The 20,773-nt window shown below is 39.8% G+C and overlaps 1 protein-coding gene across 1 annotated transcript in view; it reads right to left on the bottom strand.

Moving 5' to 3' along the window:
* MDN1 (midasin AAA ATPase 1) overlaps positions 1-20,773 on the bottom strand; it is a 173,275-nt gene that overhangs the window by 68,515 nt on the left and 83,987 nt on the right. Inside the window, exons 36-49 of the mRNA XM_044000235.1 lie at positions 17,127-17,335; positions 15,162-15,284; positions 13,069-13,266; positions 11,655-11,762; positions 11,013-11,201; positions 8,842-8,931; positions 8,481-8,744; positions 7,407-7,668; positions 6,123-6,282; positions 4,794-4,910; positions 3,937-4,145; positions 3,276-3,424; positions 1,935-2,146; positions 999-1,219 (exon numbers count right to left, since the gene is read on the bottom strand). Of these exons, the coding sequence (XP_043856170.1) occupies positions 999-1,219; positions 1,935-2,146; positions 3,276-3,424; positions 3,937-4,145; positions 4,794-4,910; positions 6,123-6,282; positions 7,407-7,668; positions 8,481-8,744; positions 8,842-8,931; positions 11,013-11,201; positions 11,655-11,762; positions 13,069-13,266; positions 15,162-15,284; positions 17,127-17,335 (2,511 nt within the window). The remainder of the gene's footprint in view (positions 1-998; positions 1,220-1,934; positions 2,147-3,275; positions 3,425-3,936; positions 4,146-4,793; positions 4,911-6,122; positions 6,283-7,406; positions 7,669-8,480; positions 8,745-8,841; positions 8,932-11,012; positions 11,202-11,654; positions 11,763-13,068; positions 13,267-15,161; positions 15,285-17,126; positions 17,336-20,773) is intronic.

Consider the following 20,773-nt stretch of genomic DNA (forward strand, 5'->3'; position numbering starts at 1 on the left):
ATAGAAACCTATATAATTTCAAGCAATAATTTCCACCAACAGATTCCATGCTCCTCAGTATCTGCCACCTCTGCTAATACATTTTCTTCCTATTTTCCCATCAACTGACAGAAATGACTCCGTGTATTGTGCTACCATAGGAAAAATATAAGGAAAATTTAAAGCTAAAAGTAAATAGTGCTCATACGCTACAATCCTCTTCTGAATGAGGTACCCACACAGAGACGCTGAGAGGAAAATAAAATGTGTTTTCAATGACATCATTCATATTATTCTTAAAACAATTTTTTTAAACAGATCATCTATTAAACTAATGGTAATGTGCACATACATAGGGCCACTAATTCCAAGGCAGACATTCCTGTAGAGTACTGCCAACAAGGTTATACAACTTCAGAATTATCTGGAAATATCTCATATTGGAAAAGGGTACTGTTCATGCACTTCAATACTTAAAGGATCTGTGATGTCAAAGATGCAGAGTTCTCTCAATGGTACAAATCATAGGCACTCTCTAATTTACAACATTTAAAAAAATTACCTTTGGTTCAAAAGTCATCACTTGGTAACCAATTTGGTGATAAGTTTCTGAACTCAGGGAGGCATGGATTTAGAGAACCAGCATCCATACCTGAATCAATCCTACCTTGGGGGGGGGGGGGGGGGGGTTGTGCCAGCTAGTGCTTCTGCTCTGCTAGTACACTTGCTGAGAATCTAGGGTTACCTCCATCTCTACACCACAATGATATTCTATTAGGGCTTTAATAAAAATTTTTTTCAAGTGTCTATCACCTACTGAACAAGGGCTATCTATCAATTGACTAGGTTGAAAAACCTTGAGGACAATAGATAGAATGCAACATGATACCTTGAGTTATAACATTAAAAACACTATGTTTGTTCTCCACAGTGTAAACACTTCCTGGCTTTCAAAAAAACAAATTAGGAATGATGAACACATACATACAGGCACACAGGACTGAGATCTTGCTACCTACCAAGGCCTTGTGGTATATTCTTGGCCAGATGGTAAAGCCACCTAACTCGAAGAACCCAGTCCTGATTGGTTGCTCTTTCAACGAGCAATTTAATAGAAGCAGCCAAGACATTGGTTTCATCTAACCAAGAAGTATCCATCTCAATTGCACTGAAGTTCAGACTCTCAGAGTTAGAGGACTGAATTATTTTCTCTAAGTCTTGCAAAGTAAGAGGAAGTATCCTGGAAGTCATAAGAAAGAACAAGAATGAGTAAGAAAAAATAATTTTTTTCACAATTCAACAAGGCAAAGGCACGAATACAAAAAGTGGCACAAAGGCAAACATAGGAATTTCTTAGGAGCCAAAATTACAAGGGGCATATTGGATCTAAAGCTTCAATCACAACCATGACATTTAAAAGACACACACACACACACACACACACACACACACACACACACTATGGTGGCTGATATAGCAAGGCAACACAAACTCCTTTCAATAGCTTCTGTTCAACAGAAACAAAACAAGAAGTCATAGCACTGATGCTTTACTCCGAAAGTAGGTTGGAGAAGCCACCATAAAACAAAAATATACTTGTTCATCTGAGATTTGATACACCTGAACCCTAGAGAAGACCAGCTATCATTTCACAGCTCTTGGGCATGTATTCCTTGGGAATATTATGAACACATCCCGTATTACTCGAGACAAAACCTAACTACAATGGAACACAGGAACATCTGGAACGTGAAAGGTCCTTACAAGCTACCTAGTCCAATGTCCTCATTTTACAATTTAAAGACACCAAGACCTCAGGGGATTAAATGATTTGTCCAAGGACAGACAGGCAGCAAGTGCCAGAAATGAGTTGAATCCAGGTTCTCTTAACTTCAGACCGAGTGCTTCTTCCACCTCACCATGCTGTGCACCACTAACTTAACTCTCTTGCTCACCTTTCCCACTTGTTGGTTTTCAGGCTCAGTCTATTGAGGCAGTACACCAGGATCTGTCCATCACTTCGGACTGTAGAAAGGTGGGAATCTTCAGTGGCAAACAGGGCTGAGGGCAGAGAGTCGGGCCACACACCCATTGCAAGAAGTGAGCTACCCCACTTTTCTGGTGACTTCAGAGAAGAAACACATCTCACCAGTATTTCTTGCACAAGCTGATGAGAAAGTGGGAAAAAGATAAATAGCACCCAACATTTTGGAACGATCACTATCTGTGGTTTTATTAGTATAAGGAACTACCAACAAAAACTCTTTTTAACACCAATTCAGACTGAGAATTGCTCTGCAACTTAAAGTCTTAAAGAGATTCCTAGGGTACCGAGTGGTTTTAGGTAACTAGCCCAAGGTCATGCATTCAACATATGTCAAACCCAAATACTGCCAGCTCTGAGGCTGGCAATCTATTCACTATGCGAATTGATATTATCAACAATAATAAGAGATCAGTTAAAATATTCACAACACCATATACTGATCAATACAATTTCCTTGAGCCACAAATGACCATCTCTATAGCTCATATCTGGACTACAACTGTACAACACCATCAAGACAGAATCACCCATATACAGTACAATTTAGATCCTGCTTATTCATTCTATCAGTGGAATAAATTCCACCATAAGAATAACAGCAATTTTCCTATTACCCAGGGATGGCACCAAGATGAATGACATGGGGCAGCTAGGTGGCACAGTGGATAGAGCACCAGCCCTGGAGTCAGAAGGACCTGAGTTCAAATCCGGTCTCAGACACTTATTAGCTATGTGATGCTGGGCAAGTCACTTAACCCCAATTCCCTCACAAGAAACAAACAAACAAACAAAAAAGATGAATGACACATTACATATGATTCTACTGTAAAGGTCCACTGAAACCAGTTGTCTTTCTCAGAATACGGAACAGATAAGACCAAAGGATCCTAAAATTAATGTTAAAAGGGACCTATGATGCCATCAAGTATAGCCCCTTCATTTTATAGATCACAAAACTGAGGCCCAATGTAAATAAGTGACTTGCCCAAGGTAACAGATAATAAGTGGCACTGGTGGGATTCAGCCCAGGTCCCTTTACTTTAAATCTGGCACTCAGTTCACTGTCTCCTTAATATTTGCTTTAGTTTCTATAATGTGGTAAGAAATTAAAAAATCAAAAACCTTTTTCTGGTATGCAGCACTATACACTACTCACTTACCACTGCTTGGTACCCTCTCAACACTTATTAGAGGCTTTTGTATTCATTCATTCAATATTATAATTCAGGCAAGGGTTCAAAATATTTACCTGTCGATTTGCTGGTGACTGTTGGGCACAGACATATACTTCCCAGCAAGCTCCATAAAAGGCTTGAGCTACACTCAAGCCCCGCAGCAGGCGCTGGGCAGTGAGTGTGGCCGTGTGAAAAAAGGTAGATAAAGACGATGTTGGAGAACCTTAAAAGAGAAAACATGATCATCTGTGAGCTTTTGCCACAAACTAAAAAAAAAAAAAGATGGTTCCCTCAACTCTGCTCAAACATTCAGTCAATGTCCCCATCTCCCCTTCTCATTCAGATGCCCTTGATTCAAAGTAACTCTCTTATCTCTGGAAAGGTTTTAGCCAATTTCTTTCATCCTCAGAAGGGCATGCATCTGAACTGTGACAGGACATAGGCCCATTGCTTCTAAAGGAATACAAAATGCCCCACTCATACATCTTCACCCTCCAAAATATTCCACTGGCGCACACTCAAAGTATATACTCATGGTGACAAGAGTGGCCTAATGTTTTCACAAGCAAGAATTAATAAGTAGAAAATTGGTATATCGCACAATAAAAAAAAACCAAAACCCTCCCTTTCTCTTGATTCTAAACCAACAAGAAGTCATGCTATTCCCTGAAACTCTCTTTGTGATTTCTGAAGTGCAGGTGCTTGTCTAACAGAGGAACTAATCATTCAACTTACCTACAATGACTTGTCTGGTTTCTGTGTGCATGGCTATAAGGGTGTCACATAAATTGTCTCCAACCAAACCTATGCTGTGCAACAGCAATTTCAAATCCAAGGGATCTGGACTATTCTCATCCCTTTCTCCTGGAATGTAAATCTCAATTCCTCGGTTCCTCATGGCTCTGGATATTTCTCCATGGATAGGATCCATTGAAAGGAAAAGCCTGTTAAATGAAGTTTGGTGAGGGAGAAAAAGAAAAACATAAAAATCACACTGTATTACAGTGGCTATGCAAAATGAAGGCAAACCTAAGGCTCACTGTGTTTGTGGATCTAATCAAGACACAGACACAGTCCTTGACAAGGCCAATTAAGAGACCAACAGCTTTAAAATCTGTCCTTAGCTGGAAAATTCCAAGCTGGTTTAATATCATTATTAATTTCACTCTTCTAGAGTTATTAGAAAGGAAAGCACTGAATGAGTCCAAAATCCAAAGTCACCTTCTGTAGTTTCTATCTCTTAATCTTTATAATAGTTTCTTGCTCAGATACACAACAAAACTCCCCTTCATCTTGGGGATCTGAAACCTCAACATTATAAACTTCCAAAGACTGGAAAAATGACACTGATTAATATAGACCCCATGTCGGTCACATTTGCCTTTAATCCGCATTTTCCCCTTGTTTGCATCACTGAATCTAATAAAATATTTGATAATGCACCTATTCATAACAGTGATAATCAATGCTCATCATATAATCTCTCTGATTTGGTTATAAAAAGATAATCTAAGGATTCTTGCTGGATACCTACTTACTGTACAGGGTTTGCAAAGGCCACAAGATTCTTGGGATAACAAAAAGAAGAATACCTGAAGTTTGGATGTGGAGCGATAGTGGGAGTAGAACCATCAATCACTCCCCTCTCACTAACAGTGAGAACACCCCCAGGTTCAAGCAGAGCATTCAAGCGATCCAGCACCGAAGGGCTATGGGGAAAAGGATTTCATTGGGTTGACATTCTCAAGTGAAATTAAGGTCAAAATCTCCACTCTACCCCCAACAATCAAAATCAGCTCTGGATACATTTCACACAAGTATATGGCAAAGCTGGTATTTGAACCAAGATCTTTAAATCCAAGCACAATAGTCTATTTTATTTTAAATTATGGGGTTGCCAACTATTTCTAGCTAAATTATTGGGGGGGAGGAGGCTGAGTTTTTAAAAGTATTACTAAATTATATATTAATAGCTATTCATATAATAATGGCTATAGCACCAGTTTAGGCAGTAAGCATTTATTATTAAAGTATATTACATATTAGAAGAATATTGACCGCGTGGCAGTTAACAAAAGCCAAAAAACCCCCAACGCTCTATTTCTACATTACCTATACTGGCCTAAGAGGACAGTGCTCACCAACAGGACAGCATTCCAAGCCTAGAGTGCAAGCTAAGAATGGCACTGGCCTCATGATCCAAAGCTTTTTCCTCTTTCGATAGTACACATTGATCAAAGCTAATTGGCTAGCATCATTCATTTCAAGTTGACCTGACTTGAGGGTGGTCCATATTAAAAGAGCTGTACCTGATGACAACAGGGTCTAATGGGAGAGCCCCAGAGGGGCAAAGGCAAACTCAGATAGGTGTGGCTTAATCCCCTCAATTCACTGACCTTGGACTCACCCTGAACGGAATTAGGCTGAGTTAAGCTAAAGTCTCCTGGACTGAACCTTCCAAAGTGGGGGGGAGCCTAGAACTGAGTCTCTGGGTTCCCCCCAAGAAATCCATTATTAATAATTACTTTCTCACAAATATTACACTAAATTAGGGCACAGATAAAAGACATAGCCCTACTCAAGGGTTATTAAGAAATTAATAACAATAACAACAACAATTTCTATGATAGGAATTAAGACAAAGCCATATCCCAAGTTAAACTGTACAACTCTGGGGCGAAAGCAAATTTGTGCAGAATTTAAGCTCAGCTCAAAACAACATATAAAGTACACCATAAAATATTAGCTATTAACAACAAGTGTAAGGACCAAAAAGTATTCAAAACTGAGCATAACAACAAGTTTCAAATGAAAGGAAACATAACTCATCAGAGCTTCTAATTTCTGAGTAGGTGCTCTATTTTTCCCCAAAGTCTATCCTCCGACCGAGAAGCCCCAAGGAGTAACAAATGCCCTCTTACTTGCAGAAGTTAACATTGTCCATCAGAAGCCAGTCTCCAGATTGTAAGGCTTGAACTAACATGCTGTCCACCCACTCAAATGTGCCATGACTACGACCATCCACAGTTTGAACAAGTTTCACTTTAAAACTTCGGAAGTCTTCCACAAATCTGGAAAATTCTAAAATGTCATAGGCATAATTTTTATTTATAATGTTCAAATTTCAAATGGCAACAGACAACCACCACATTAGAAGGAACAATCAAGGGGGTGGCTAGATGGCGCAGTGGATAAAGCACCGGTCCTGGATTCAGGAGTACCTGAGTTCAAATCTGGCCTCAGACACTTGACACTTACTAGCTGTGTGACCCTGGGCAAGTCACTTAATCCCCATTGCCCGGCAAAAAAAAAAAAAAGAAAAGAAAAAACCAAAACAAAAAAAGAAAAGAATGCTACAAATAAAAATAAATTTAAAAAGAAGGAACAATCAAAATATCAATATTTTATTTAGGAAGAGTTGCAATTTTAATTGTGTCATGAAGCTAAGAAATTTCCACTGAGATTTAAAATGTTAAGTAATTATTGACTAGGAGATACACTTCTTTGGGTTCACTGAGATGGAGAAAGAGAAGGAAAAGGTAAAGGAAAGGGAATGGAAGAGGGGTGGGGGGAAAGGAAGAGGGAGGAAGAAAGAGGGGGAGAAAGAAGGAAAGGGAGGAGAGAAAGAGGAAGAAAGGGAGGATGAGAGAGAGGGAGGGGGAAAGGGGAGAAGGAGAGGGAGGAAGAATTTTCAAAGTGGGAACATGGGCTATGTGCAATGGTTGTCTTCTTCATAGATAAAGTGGTGAACTCATTCCTACCAGAGGTTTAAGCATCAAAATGAAAATTCCAAGTACCCAGGTTACAAATGACAAAGAATAATTTCACCTTCTGATTAATAGACCGAGAGAATAAATGAGGCTTAATTATAAGCCATCAGGCTATAGACAAGTGTACTTCAAGTAAGAAACCCAACAGTTAGACAAACTGCTGGTACATACCTTCAGCAAATATCAACAATATGAACCAAAAGCCCAAGCTACACGTAAAACCCATATTGCTGATTCATTGCTTCAGACAACCACTTTCTACTATATTTTCAGGCTCAAAGTTGTTCTTGGATTTTAATGACAAGAACAATTATTCATGAATAATGGCTTTGGGGAGCTAGCAGACAAGCCCCCAAAAGTGTCCAGGCACCATGGACAGAGGCAGCCTACAATAGCTTCCTTCAGAAGCTTGTTATCTATATAGCATGCACCTACCTGTCTTGGAAAAGGAGTTGATTTTATTATTCAGGCGCTGAACAAGCAGCAACACTGCTTCTAGTTTGTTCACAATCTCTACAGTGATACTCTTCCCAACTTCTCCAAGAGATTTGGGCTTATAAGTGAGGAAGAAATTGCTCCAGGCACGAAGGACTACCTCTGCATCCTCAGGATTGAGAAGAAGGCTATCCCGGAGAAGAACACTCACAGTAGCCTCCACCTTTTTGAGCAACTGTCGCCAAGGCCGTATGATGTCAACCTGTAACAGGTGGTTAAAACAGTCACAGGAAACTCACATAGTCCCTAGCAACAAGTATCATTTTAAAGAATATATTAGAGGAGACAAATATAAAGAATTCACGAGTAGAGGAAGCCTTTTAAACATAAAGCCTGTAGTATATTGCAGGCACCTAGAGGATGTAGCAGCTAGAAGGCTGGACCTGGAATCAGGAAGACCTGAGTTCAAATCTGTCTTCAAACACTCTAGCTATATGACCTCTGCTTGTCTCAGTTTCTTCGACTATAAAATGGGTGCTAATAATAGCACCTACTTCATAGGGATATTGTGAGGATCAAATGAAATATTTGTAAAGCACTTAGTACAGTGCCTGACATGTAGTAGATGTTTAAATAAATGCTTTAAAAAAATATGAATTGAAATAGAGTGAAGTAAGTTAAACCAGGAAAACAATATACACAATGAATATAATAAAGCAAATGAAAGGGGGGAGGGAGGGAAAGGACACCCTGAATACTGTATAAAAACTATTCCCCAGAGAAGAGTTGAAAAAATGCAACTCTCTCTCTTTGTTGCAGAGGTGGGCAATGGGTATGGAAATGCCACATGTGCTGTTAGGTGTGTTCATTAGTTTTCTGAACTGCTTTTCCCCCCTTTTTTAAAAAAACCTTTCCCTCATCTGCCAATCTTGTTGTTTATAAGATAAGGTCCCTGGCAAGGGGAGGAGCCAGGTTAATGTTTTGGAAATGAAAATGTAAAAATAAAAAGGTTTCAATAAACAAGATGAAAGAGTTCTTTAAATGTTTCATTAAATAAGAAGACAGAGTAGTTACCTGCTCAAATCCACCCAAGAGTTCAGTGGTATCCATAGCACTATTCATGGCCATAATCTTTAATGTATGGCCTGTCAGATGGGCCAAGAGCTGGATCAAACTGGTTTTTCCAACAGCTGTGGGACCCACAAGGATGACCATCCAGTTCATTTGTACACATTTCATGACAGGCTCAAGGAATTTCAAGGACTGGTGTAAGAGAGACAAAGGCCTCTGGGATTGCTGAGGAACATAGTTGCCACGGGAAAGAACTGAATAGCCAACCTTTAAAAAAAAAAAGTAATTAAAGGTGAATATATTGAAAGAGAGAAGGAAATCAGATTAACAAAGGGCCGATAAATAAATATTATGTTCCCCTCACCTGGACTTCATAAGGAGTGATATGGAACTGTCTTGTCCCCATGTATGGCACAGTATTGGGACCAAAAACCTCCTTGAATATAGAAATGACCTAAAGAGAGGGGAAAAAGGAACAAAATAGAAATTTCTCAGTAGGTTTCTATTTACATGCTTTATTCTGAGTATTTCTGCTCTATATGCACAACTATTGAAGTCTTTCTTTTAGGGATTTGAGAATGCAGGCACCAAGTTTATCATCTTTCCACAACTATATCTACAATGAGAAATATGGGTTGGGCTCAAAAACACAGTAGCCACACATGTCCAAATCACCTGAGGGCTTTGGTGAGAAAACATGAGAAATAAACTATGAAAAAATTATCATGTAATTCCTACTCCATAAAGGAGGAGAGTTGGCTTGCTGGTATGCCTTTGGATGGCCCACAAGCTGATGCAAGGGAAGAGACACTGTTATGACCTAAATGCACATGCATCACAAATCTATTTCTGAGGCAGCTAGGTGTCACAATGGATAGAATGCAATACTGGGAGGGAGAAAGAGCTGCATTCAGATGATTTCTCTGACATTAACTAGCTGTGTGATCCTTAGCAAATCACTTAACTCCTCTCACCCTCTGTTTCCTCATCTGTAAAGGGGGAGTTAATAATAGCACCCACCTCAAAGGGTTGTTGGGAAGCTCAAACTGAGGCTAATATATGTAAAAATACTTTACAAACTTTAAAAGTTCTATGAAAATGAGTCCCTGGAAAATGAAATCTCACTGGTAATTAATGTCATTCAGCATTCAAAAGAAAAGATGCAATTCAGTAAAATTTGATCCAAAATTATTTCTGTTGAATAAATCCCATTTTCACTTTAAAAAGACCACAGAATTGTCTTCCTCTGGAATAAACTACAAAATCTAAGTGTAATAAAATCACACCTGAAAATTTAACAACCACTTAAAAGAACATTTTATTGATATAAGAGGAACAATCAAAAATATAAATATTCTATACTAATCTCAAAATATATGAAACCAGAAAATCTAGCAGTATAAGTAATAAAGTAAGGATAGTATACTGTATTAGGAGTAAGGAGACATGTCTCAACAACAAACTAGTGACCTTAGGGAAGTCACTTAGTCTTTGCAGACTACATGAGGTCTTTCAGCTCAAAGATTGTCTACTTAACATACTTCCATTATAGAGGAAGAAGTCCCAAACTATCAATGAGGATAATTCACCAAACATAAAGTATTTCATACCACTTCTAATTTTAAATCCAATTTAAAAAAAAAGACTGTTTTAGCTCCTTTTCCCATCATTTGAACTTATTTCATATACCTTTACTTAAGGACCATTCTCATTTAGCTATGAACTAAAAGCTTCTAGAGTTTCTCAAGCATTAGTCTGAGCATGTTATTCTCCTGCTTTTAATGGAACAGTTTGCCATTTCCTTCTCCAATTCAGATGAGGAAACTGAGGCAAACAGGGTTGAGTGACTTGCCCAGGATCACACAGCCACTTAAGTGTCTGAAGCCAGATTTGAACTAAGGAAGATCAGTCTTCCTAACTCCAGGCCTAGCACTCTATCCCCTGTGCTACTTAGCTGCGCTCCCCCACCCAAGAAGCTCCACTTTCTCCTAAATGCCTCTATGATAAAATACATTCTCTTCTAATAACCATGAGAGAAGTCTGTTTCAACATGGTTTCATGGTCACACAAATTCAGACTTATGCTACATACAATAAAAACTGGTAACACATTGATAGGGGTGAGCTCCTCTTATCACCTGTATTACCAGAGGTAGCTCATCTAGGTGGCTCAATGAATAGAGTAGTGGCATGGAGCCAGGAAGACCTGAGTTCAAATTCTCCTGTGTGACCCTAAGCAAGTCACTCAACCTCTTAATGATTCAGTTGCTTCAACTGTAAAATAGGGATCATAATAGCACCTATCTCCCAGGGCTGTTGTGAGAATAAAATAAGATAATTTGGGTAAAGTACTTAGTACAGTCCCTGGTACATAGTAGGTACTTAGGAAATCCTCTGTTCCTAGTGAGGGGGGGTTCCAATATATTTGGTATTACTACTACTCTTGCCACATCGCCATCCTTACCTACCTCCCAGAAGGAATAAGCCCACCATTGCAGGGAAAAAAAGAAAGGAAATAAGACAGTATAACACTTACCTTCTCTTTGTCTTCTTGGGATCTCATTCTTTCCCCATAAACCAAATACACATGCTGGCCAGGATCATAACATCCTGGAGACTGGTCAACGAGGATCAGCTGACACCAGCGGAAGAGGTCCCGCAGGTTAAATTCCCAGGGTCCTCCTTTCTGACCCCATTTCTTCTCAAAAGTCACTTCCTGATCAATCTAGGAAAAGAAAAACCCTTTCTTGGAAACTTTGTCTCACTACCACGCATTACATTCAAGAAATCAAGAGAAGAGGAAACCAAAGATGCCAGTGGAGTATAACAATAGAAATTTTAAAAAATAGGTTTTTTGATTCATTTTCCTCCTTTCTCGGACTTGCCTTTCAAAGGCCAAGAAAAAACTTGAAAGTGTTTAGTAGCACAACTGAGTATGTCTACAATGTAGTTATTATTGTAACATGCCAACTTTTCCTTAAGTGAAAAAACTAGGTAGGTCTAAGATCCCCAAACTGATTAACCATCTTTACAGAAAGTGATAACCCCAGACAATCAGCAGTTAAACTCAACACACACTGAATGAACAGCTACCATAATGTTTGTTTAAGGTCAAGTTCACCTCAAGCCTAATGCATGCTAAAGATACTGAAAACAAAATACATAAATGCATTCTTACTTTGTTGTTAAAAGCAACCATTTTTGCAACAATGCTTTTTTCAATGGCAGGAAATAAGGTATTAGCAATGAACTCCATGTCAGAAGCTGAAAGTGGGTCCACATAGACCTGGAGGGGGAAAAAAAAATTCCAGGAACTAGTAAATGCCATCGTTCCACCTGGCCAAACCGCAAAAAAAACCACCACTATGAAACATAATTACAACTTATTCATCTGCAAAACAAACCTTTTTTGTTAATAACTTGTGACTCATAACAGAAAAAAACACCCAACATTCCTATTATAAAAAGTTTTTTGTAATTCTCAATTAGAAAAGGAGTCATTGTCCTCCACTGTCTTGAAGAAAAAAAACCAGTCTTGGAAGGAAGATAGCATAATCATTTTCTTCACATTGCTCTTAAAAATACGTCCAATACACAAGGAATAAATGCCTAGTTAGCTTTAGCTAATTCATCTACATCTACTATAGAGAAGACATAAAGGCCTAACTCTGAAACCTTGGGACAGCAGGTGGCAAATTAGACTTGATACATGAAAAGTCTCAATAGTACCTTGCTCCACCCCCAACCCCCAAACCTGTGATTGCATCATTGCAGGGAACTCTCTGCCAATCCAGCTAGGCAGTTCTTCTATAATCTTTTTTTTTTTTAAGTGAGGCAATTGGGGTTAAGTGATTTGCCCAGGGTCACACAGCTAGTAAGTGTTAAGTGTCTGAGGCCAGACCTGAACTCAGGTACTCCTGACTCCAGGGCCAGTGCTCCATCCACTGCGCCACCTAGCTGCCCCAGTTCTTCTATAATCTTAAGAGCTTCCTGGGATGCCAACAGGTTAAGAGACTTTTCCAAGGTTGCACAGTCTATAAAACTCAGAGGAAAGCTTTTAACCTCACCCTCTCTGCTCACTACACCAGGCTGTTTTTGTGATAATCCATAAACTGGATGAATCAGGCCTGGAAATAACCATGAGTTCATTATATATTCTTCTTCTTCTTCTTTTTTTTTTTTTAGTGAGGTAATTGGGGTTAAGTGACTTGCCCAGGGTCACACAGCTAGTAAGTGTTAAGTGTCTGAGGCCGGATTTGAACTCAGGTACTCCTGAATCCAGGGCCAGTGTTTTATCCACTGCGCCACCTAGCTGCCCCAATTATATATTCTTCTGATGAAAAATAAAATCAAGAAATTTGGTATTAACTTCATTACTTACACCTCTCAGAGATGTAAAATAACAAACACTAATCTAGGTTTACCATAGTATGGCCTTCTCAGTGCCCCAAGTCAGAAGACAGGTCCCCTAGAATGCTGGCCAGGCCAGGTCACAAAATCAGTTCTCTCCTTATAACCCGTTTAAGAGTTGGATTACAGACAAGCCCCAAACCCCTGCTGTGAGTTTTGCAACAAAAAGTATCAATACTTGCCTGAGTAAATCTATTAAGGAAGGACCGAGGCAAACCCTTCCGACCCCCTCCTTGTCGATAGGGATTCTGACAGCCAAAGATCTTGGTCTTCTTGTGCTGAACTTTAAAGCTCATGCCTATTTCAGGAATGTAGACTTCTGCTCGATGATCAAAACAGGCATTCAATCCTTCTAACACTGACTGAGAAGCCAGGTTCAACTATTGTGGTCAGAAGAAAGAGAAGGAAGAAGAAGGGGAAGAGGTTACTATATTGTTGATCTTGTCCTTCGTTCTAGAAAAGGACCATGACAGATGTTATGACTTGCACTGAATTGAATTAAAGTGAGGAAGGGCTGTGCAAAGTCACCAGCCTTACTTTCTCCTTCAGAGCCATCGAGGTCCAGAGGCATGATATGTTTGTTATCAGGATGACTAGAGATGGCCCTGGATGTTTAAGGCAACTTAGGTTAAGTGACTTGCCCAGGGTCACACAGCCAGTAAGTGTCTGAGGTGAGATGGGGCAGCTAGGTGGCCCAGTGGATAAAGCACTGGCCCTGAAGTTGGCAAGACCTGAGTTCAAATCTTACCTCAGACACTTACTAGCTGAGTGACTCTGGGAAAGTCACTTAACCCCAATTGCCTTAAAACATCCAGGGGCCATCTCCGGTCATCCTGATATACATCTTGCTACTGGACCCAGATGAATGGAGGAGAGAGTGAGGTTGGTGACCCAGCCCTCCCTCACTTAAATCCAATTCACTGCAAGTTATGACATAATTTCCAGACATCAGATCCTCTTCAAGATCAAAGGTTACTATAACTAACTTATAGAAAGATCTCTCCTATCACCAAGTTAGGTGAGTTCCACATTTTACAATATTCAAAGGATGAAAAATTTTAACTGCTCTTACAATCTCACCATGTGCCACATACTGGGAGAAATCTCCCACTGGGTTATAGCCATTGTTAAGATGGTCTGAACTCCCCAACCCCTACAACTACAAAACACTGTTCATTTGGTGATGTGAAACACACACACACACACACACACACACAAAACACCCTTTTTGAAAATCATTACAAAGCAAAATGATAAACAGATCAGTAAATTCTTTAGGATTCAATTCTCACATCTGTAAAATAAAGGGGTGAGACAAGAATCATTTATTCACCAACTAATTATTGAGCACCTAAAATTTGTAAGTCACCTTACTAGACTATAGGACTGTAAAGACAAAACTGAAATAATCTCTTCCCTTAAGATGCATTTATCTAAGTAAAAATCAAATCTGATTTCCCCACTGAACAGAGATTTTATGGGGAAAGCTTGCAATGGTCCATTTTGGCCACAAGATGGCAACAATACATCAGGGAGGCAAAATACAGGCAGGCAGATACATTGCACCTACACTATGTGACAAAGACCAGTGAACATTGCCATTAAAGTGAGTTAAGGTCAAGGGTGTGATTCAGCCAGGTCAAACCAGCTGGTGAGAGCCAATTGTTAAATTTTCAGTGTGAGCATTTACACTGTGGAAGTTAACAAACACTGCAAATAAGCACTTAGTTTCCTGTTTTGTTAACTGTCTAGACTTTAAAAAGTGATAGAGAAAATGTTAATAATGCAGATTAAACTTGTGTCATGCATGTGTGTGTGTGTGCGTGTATGTGTATATGGATGGATATTTCTGGAGACAGCTGTTAAACATTTTAACCAGGACAGAATTGGTTACAGTAGAAAAAAGTGAATTAGACTTTTTAAGTGTCACCAAATAAAGGAATAAGAGAAATGATTTTCACTGCTGTCCAAAAACTATTTTGTATTGAATACTCTAAAAGAAAATAATTTAAGAATGTCATATGTCACGTGTCTAATCTTTTTATCTGATACCATGTCTAACTTAAAAGTCCAAAATATTTGTAAAGCACTTGGGTGAAAGCAGTGCCCAGCACACAGTGGGTGCTTAATAAATGCTTGTTCCCTTCCACCCTTCTCTCTCACCTCTGTGTATCTTCTAAAAGTTGTCCCTGTAAAGCACTGCATCTCATCACACATGAAGTTTTAGTGCTTGAATGATGCAAGTCCTCCCCAGAAACACATGCACACAACTCACCTCATCTAACACAATCCAATGACCTGCCTTCAGTGCTGCCAACAAGGGGCCATCACGCCATGAAAACTCTCCTCCTTTTCCCCCTTCAACAGGTAAATTTGCCCCAAACAGGTCTGTGATGTCCTTCAGAGAAAAATGGGGAAAATAAATTATACGGCAAGTGTGGTGCAATTAATTTGTGCCCTGTCCCCCCCCCCCTTACCCCCATCCCCGGCAATGATGGAATGATGCTTAAGTGACTTGCCCAAGGTCATACAGCTAGCAAGAGTCAAGGGTCTGAGGCTGGATTTGAACTCAGGTCCTCCTGAATCCAGGGCTGGTGCTTTATCCACTGCCACCTAGCCACCCCATTTAATTTGTTCTTAATTGCAGATACTTTAATTGAGGGCCAAGCCATGGATTTTAAGACCAAATATAAAGTGATTGAGGCCTTTTTCCTTTACACTAACTCTAAGTCTGATATCAATTACTTAATGGTCACTCCCTAAGTTTTAATCCATGAAGATGACTAATGATGAGAAATGGTAACATTTTTGCTTTTTCCTATATTATAAGTGATAAAATTCAGACTAAAATATTCAAGGAACTATAATAAGAAAACAACCTATACAAATTTGTCTGCAAACATTTGTCTAGTTTGTAATAGACAGTTCCCTATGTTCAGTAATGCTGAACTGACATGTTAATTTTACCCAGCAGCATGTATTATCTATTTCACCTTTAGTCACTTATGAACTAGGACAATAGAAATCAAGGCCAAATCCACATTTATAAAATTAAAAGTCAGCAGGACTGACAAGTATGGCATCTTGCCACCAAAAGGTGACAAAAAGAAACCTAAATGCAAAATAGGTACATTGCTACACCAACATTCAACAATGGAGCACACGGATCTAGCCTTCTTTATACTAAACTCATCAGTATCAGGAGCATTAAAAAAAACAAGACAATCACAAAGGGTAACTAAAAGGTAAGTGCATTTTAGGAGGAAGATATAAAGGAAGTATGTAACTGGGCCATGGAACTATCCCCATCAAAACATTTAAGCTTCATTTGTATTACTAAATCAGCATCGCCCTGGCATCCCATCCCCTTCCTCCACTACCAGTATAGACCCACTGCACTCTACAGAATGTAGAGGCAGGAACTGCTTTGCTTTTATCTTTTGAGTATCCCAGGAATCTTGCACTTAAATGTTGAATTGTTAAGTACAAAGCAATTAAACTTTGACCTACTTTTGTTACACTATTATAGACATTGATACTTTAAAAGGATCGTTTGCCTTTCAGGATAACAACTAATAAACCACTTTAAAGTTTTCAAAAGATTTCATTTGAGATTCATAACAACCCCTTGAATTATGTAAATTACTACAATTATTATTATCCCCATTTTATAGATGAGGAAAATGAAGTTCAGAGAGGACTTGCCCAAAGTCACACAGCTAGTGTCATGGGAGGAACATGAAGCCAGGTTTTCCTGGCTCCAAATCCACCACTCTATCCACTCTGCCACGTCTGCAAGCATCCCCACACAACCACTGATGATTCATAACAAAGCTTTGGGACTTTGAAATTTTGCTATCAGTCTCATTCTCTCCAACTGGAGTTAGAGTCGATTTTTAACTGGACGTAATACTATGAACGAAAGTACTTCAAGCCACATATGCTAAACCACACCTTGAGAACTACAAACCATCTTATTTGGCCAGTCATTATAAAGTCCACAAAGCTTTCCCACTTTTAAAGCACAGATTTAGAATAAATTCTTAGGCAACAAAAAACAGTAAGAAGGCAAAGTCATTAACCACACTATTTGCATAGTTACAAAAAGGAATGCCTGTCCCTTTCAACTATATGTCTGGAGCAGGTAGTATAGTGGTTTTTATCTTCTCTGTTTATAAACATCTATGAGTAGACATTATCATAGCAACATCTGCTCAGCCCAATAACAACTGGTGCTTACCGTTTGTTCAGACAGGTTGATTCGCACAAGGTTGTTACCTGAAGCTTTTGCCAATGCTGACACCAAACTGGTCTTGCCCACCCCTGGAGAGCCCTCCAAGAGAATGGGTTTATTCAATTTTGTGGCCCTTAAGATCCTTTGGGCATTCATAGCTGTAGTGCCTGCACTGAGTGCATAGTCTGAGACATCCTGTCTTTGCAAAACAGGTCCTAAGAACAAAGAGAAAACATTAGAGGGCTCTGAAACAGATGCGGTAGCTCTGACAGTCAGTATCCATGCAGTTTAACATTTATAAACTTTATTATTAATAACTATTATCAATTCCTTATTAATTAAAATGTATAATGATAGTACTTATTCCCTAAATTGCTGTTTTCCAAATTCCCTTAAAAGTCTTTGAAATGCCTGCCAACTTTTAGAGGCTATCTCCACCCACATATATGTGGGGATACAACATGTGCACACACACAAAATCCAATGATCAACTCTATAGTCAAGTAGCTGCATACACACACATGCATACATACATACATATATTCATACATGCAAACACTTGTTCAGAATTGTTAACCTCACTGGTGTAAGGAGCTCTCTTCTAGCAATGTGGATTTGGCAACTGCTCTACAGTATATAATCTTATTAGCACTGTCTGGATGCATTGACAGGTTAAATGATTTGTCTAAGAGTCACATGACCCACCCTTCACAAGGGCAGAACTTGAATCTGTCATCTTAGGTCAGTATGCTGTTCACTATACCACACTGCCTTTCAAACATAGATTTTTTTTTTTTAATTTATGAAGACCTTTAACCAAGTTCATTTATAAACCAATTATTTGGAACTTGAGTCTCATTTTCTAAGGAAGTCAATGTAACATTAATGATGGTTAATAAACACAGCCAATCTGTTGCCAAAAAGTATTATTTCTACCTAAAGATATCTCCCTTCTCTATCCTTTTTCTTCCCTCATCCCCTTCGGGCCTCAGGGCCTCTACAGCCTGGACTATCACAAATGGCCTTCTGGATAGTCTCCCTAGCTCAAGTCTGTCCTTACTCCAGTCTAGCCTCCACTCAGCTGCCAAAACCCACCCCACCCCCAGCCAAACTCCAGTGTCTCCCTATTACCTCCAAGATCCGATATGAAATCCTCTAGCATTTACAGTCCTTTACAAGGGGGCCCCTTCCCACTTTTCCAATAGTCTTTTTTTTTTTTAAGTGAGGCAATTGGGGTTAAGTGACTTGCCCAGGGTCACACAGCTAGTAAGTGTTAAGAGTCTGAGGCCGGATTTGAACTCAGGTACTCCTGACTCCAGGGGTGGTGCTCTATCCACTGTGACACCTAGCTGCCCCTCCAATAGTCTTATACTCCATTCTTGTCCATATAATCTGTGATTCAGCAACAAGTGTCTTCTTGCTGTCAGTCACTCCCAGGAGACACTCTGCCCCCTCACAGGCTGTCCCTCCAAGTCCGGAATGGCCTCCTCCCTCCCTCCCTCCCTTCTGCCTCCAGGCTTCCTTCAAGTTCAAGACCCAACTCAAATAAATCCCTCCTTTTGCAAGAGGGCTGTCTCCTGTGTGAGACCACCTTCCAGTCACACTGGATGTGGCCTATATGCACACAGCTGCTTCCAGGTCCTCTCTCCCATGAGAATGTGAGCTCCTTGAGGGCAGGGATGATGTTTTTGCCTTTCTGTATATCCCTAACAGTCAGCCAGTGCCTGGTACAAAGTAAGGGCTTAATCAATGCTTGTTATCTGACAGAGCTTTACAATGCACATTCCTCACCACAAGCCTATAAAATACAAATATTATCATCTCCACTGAACAGATTAGGAAACAGAAACTCAGGTTAGAGGATTTATTAGTGGTTACACAGCCAATAAGTGGAAGAACTGTGAGTCACACCTGAACCCAGTGCTTTTTCAATTCCATACCACTTTATGGGTAAAGAGGTTCATTTACTCATAGGGCAGGTGAATGGTAGTAGTAACAGGGTAATAGAAGAAAGTCATTATTCATATAAAAATGTATGTAGGGTTCTATCTCTGTATACCAGGAAGGACCCTCCTGCTCGCTTCACACCTGACAGCAGAAACAAGAGTCCTCTTGTTCCAAGCCCTTAATGGCATCTCACAAGGCAGAGGGCAAGTTTTCAGTAGCAACATTGGAGTATTTATTAAGGGTCTACTATGTACCAGGCACTATTCTAAGTGCTAAGAAGACAGAAAAGGAAACATTTCCTTCAGCAGCAAGACATTAAAGGCCAGAGAATTATTTCCAGGAAGAATGGGATGAGGGAAGGGAAAAGGGAATGGGGGGGTGGTGGTATATGTGACAATCAGGTGAGGAAGATAATGGCCCTTACAAATTGTTTAAATTTTGAACAGAAGATGGTTTCCCCTAATCAACTGGGTATCCATACATGACTAACCATACATGACAGAGAATCAAAGATTAAGAGCTGAAAGGGAACTTAAGAAAATCTCAGTTCAATCTATTCATTTTCTAATTGAAGGAACAATACTCAGAGAGCCTCATTTATGCAAGAAAGTACAGAGAACTGACAGAATGAGGATTGAGAATCCTTATACCCTGATGGGCAGGTCTCTATTCTTTAATCAAATAGAATGAAGAAGTTCTAATGCCATATTTAATTATATAGTATAAAGATAATCATAATGGCATAACATTGTACTTCCCTTAAATAGTCACTCTCACACAGCCAAACCACGTACTTCTGGGCTTATGTCCAACCAGCTTCTACCACAATACTCTATCGCCAAGACCTAAAGTCTCAGTTCAACCCAAGAGGCTTCAATAATTATTATTTCCCAGCCTACCTGCCACAGCAAACCATTCAAAAATTGGGGGGGGGGGGGGGGGGGGAGGGGGGCGGCCACGGCACCCCACAGGGCACCTAGGTGGCGCAGTGTATAAAGCACTGGCCCTGGATTCAGGAGGATCTGAGTCCAAATCTGGCCTCAGACACTTACTAGCTGTGTGACCCTGGGCAAGTCACTTGACCTTCATTGCCCCACAAAAACAAAACAAAAAACTCTGGGAGGGCTTGGCAATGACAGCCAAGGATTAACTGTGCTCAGAAGTTGATACACCATATAGTCTATCTCTTTTTTTTTATTTATTTTTATTTTTTTTGCAGGGCAATGGGGGTTAAGTGACTTGCCCAGGGTCACATAGCTAGTAAGTGTCTGAGGCCGGATTTGAACTCAGGTACTCCTGAATCCAGGGCCAGTGCTTTATACACTGCGCCACCTAGCTGTCCCGTCTCTCTCTTTTTTAAAGTGACTTGCCCAGGGTCACACAGCTAGTAAGTGTCAATTGTCTAAGGCCAAATTTGAACTCAGGTCCTCCTGAAGCCAGGGCCAGTGCTTTATCAACTGTGCCACCTAGCTGCCCCAATATACCATATATTCTCAAGAAAAATGTTCAAGAAAGGTACTCTCTTCCAACCAGGGCAGTGGCAAAGGGAGATGCTTTTGGTACCCTAAGCTGACACCTGAAATGCATATTTTCAGATACTATGTAACAAAATAATACTGAGAATGCCTGGTCTTGTTGTCCTACTTATAAGACAATCAAAGCACCTCAAGTTAGAAGGAAACTGTAATCATGTAGCCCAAAACACT

The sequence above is a fragment of the Dromiciops gliroides genome, chromosome 4, assembly GCF_019393635.1.
Source record: "Dromiciops gliroides isolate mDroGli1 chromosome 4, mDroGli1.pri, whole genome shotgun sequence".
In the NCBI taxonomy this organism is placed as follows: Eukaryota; Metazoa; Chordata; class Mammalia; order Microbiotheria; family Microbiotheriidae; genus Dromiciops; species Dromiciops gliroides.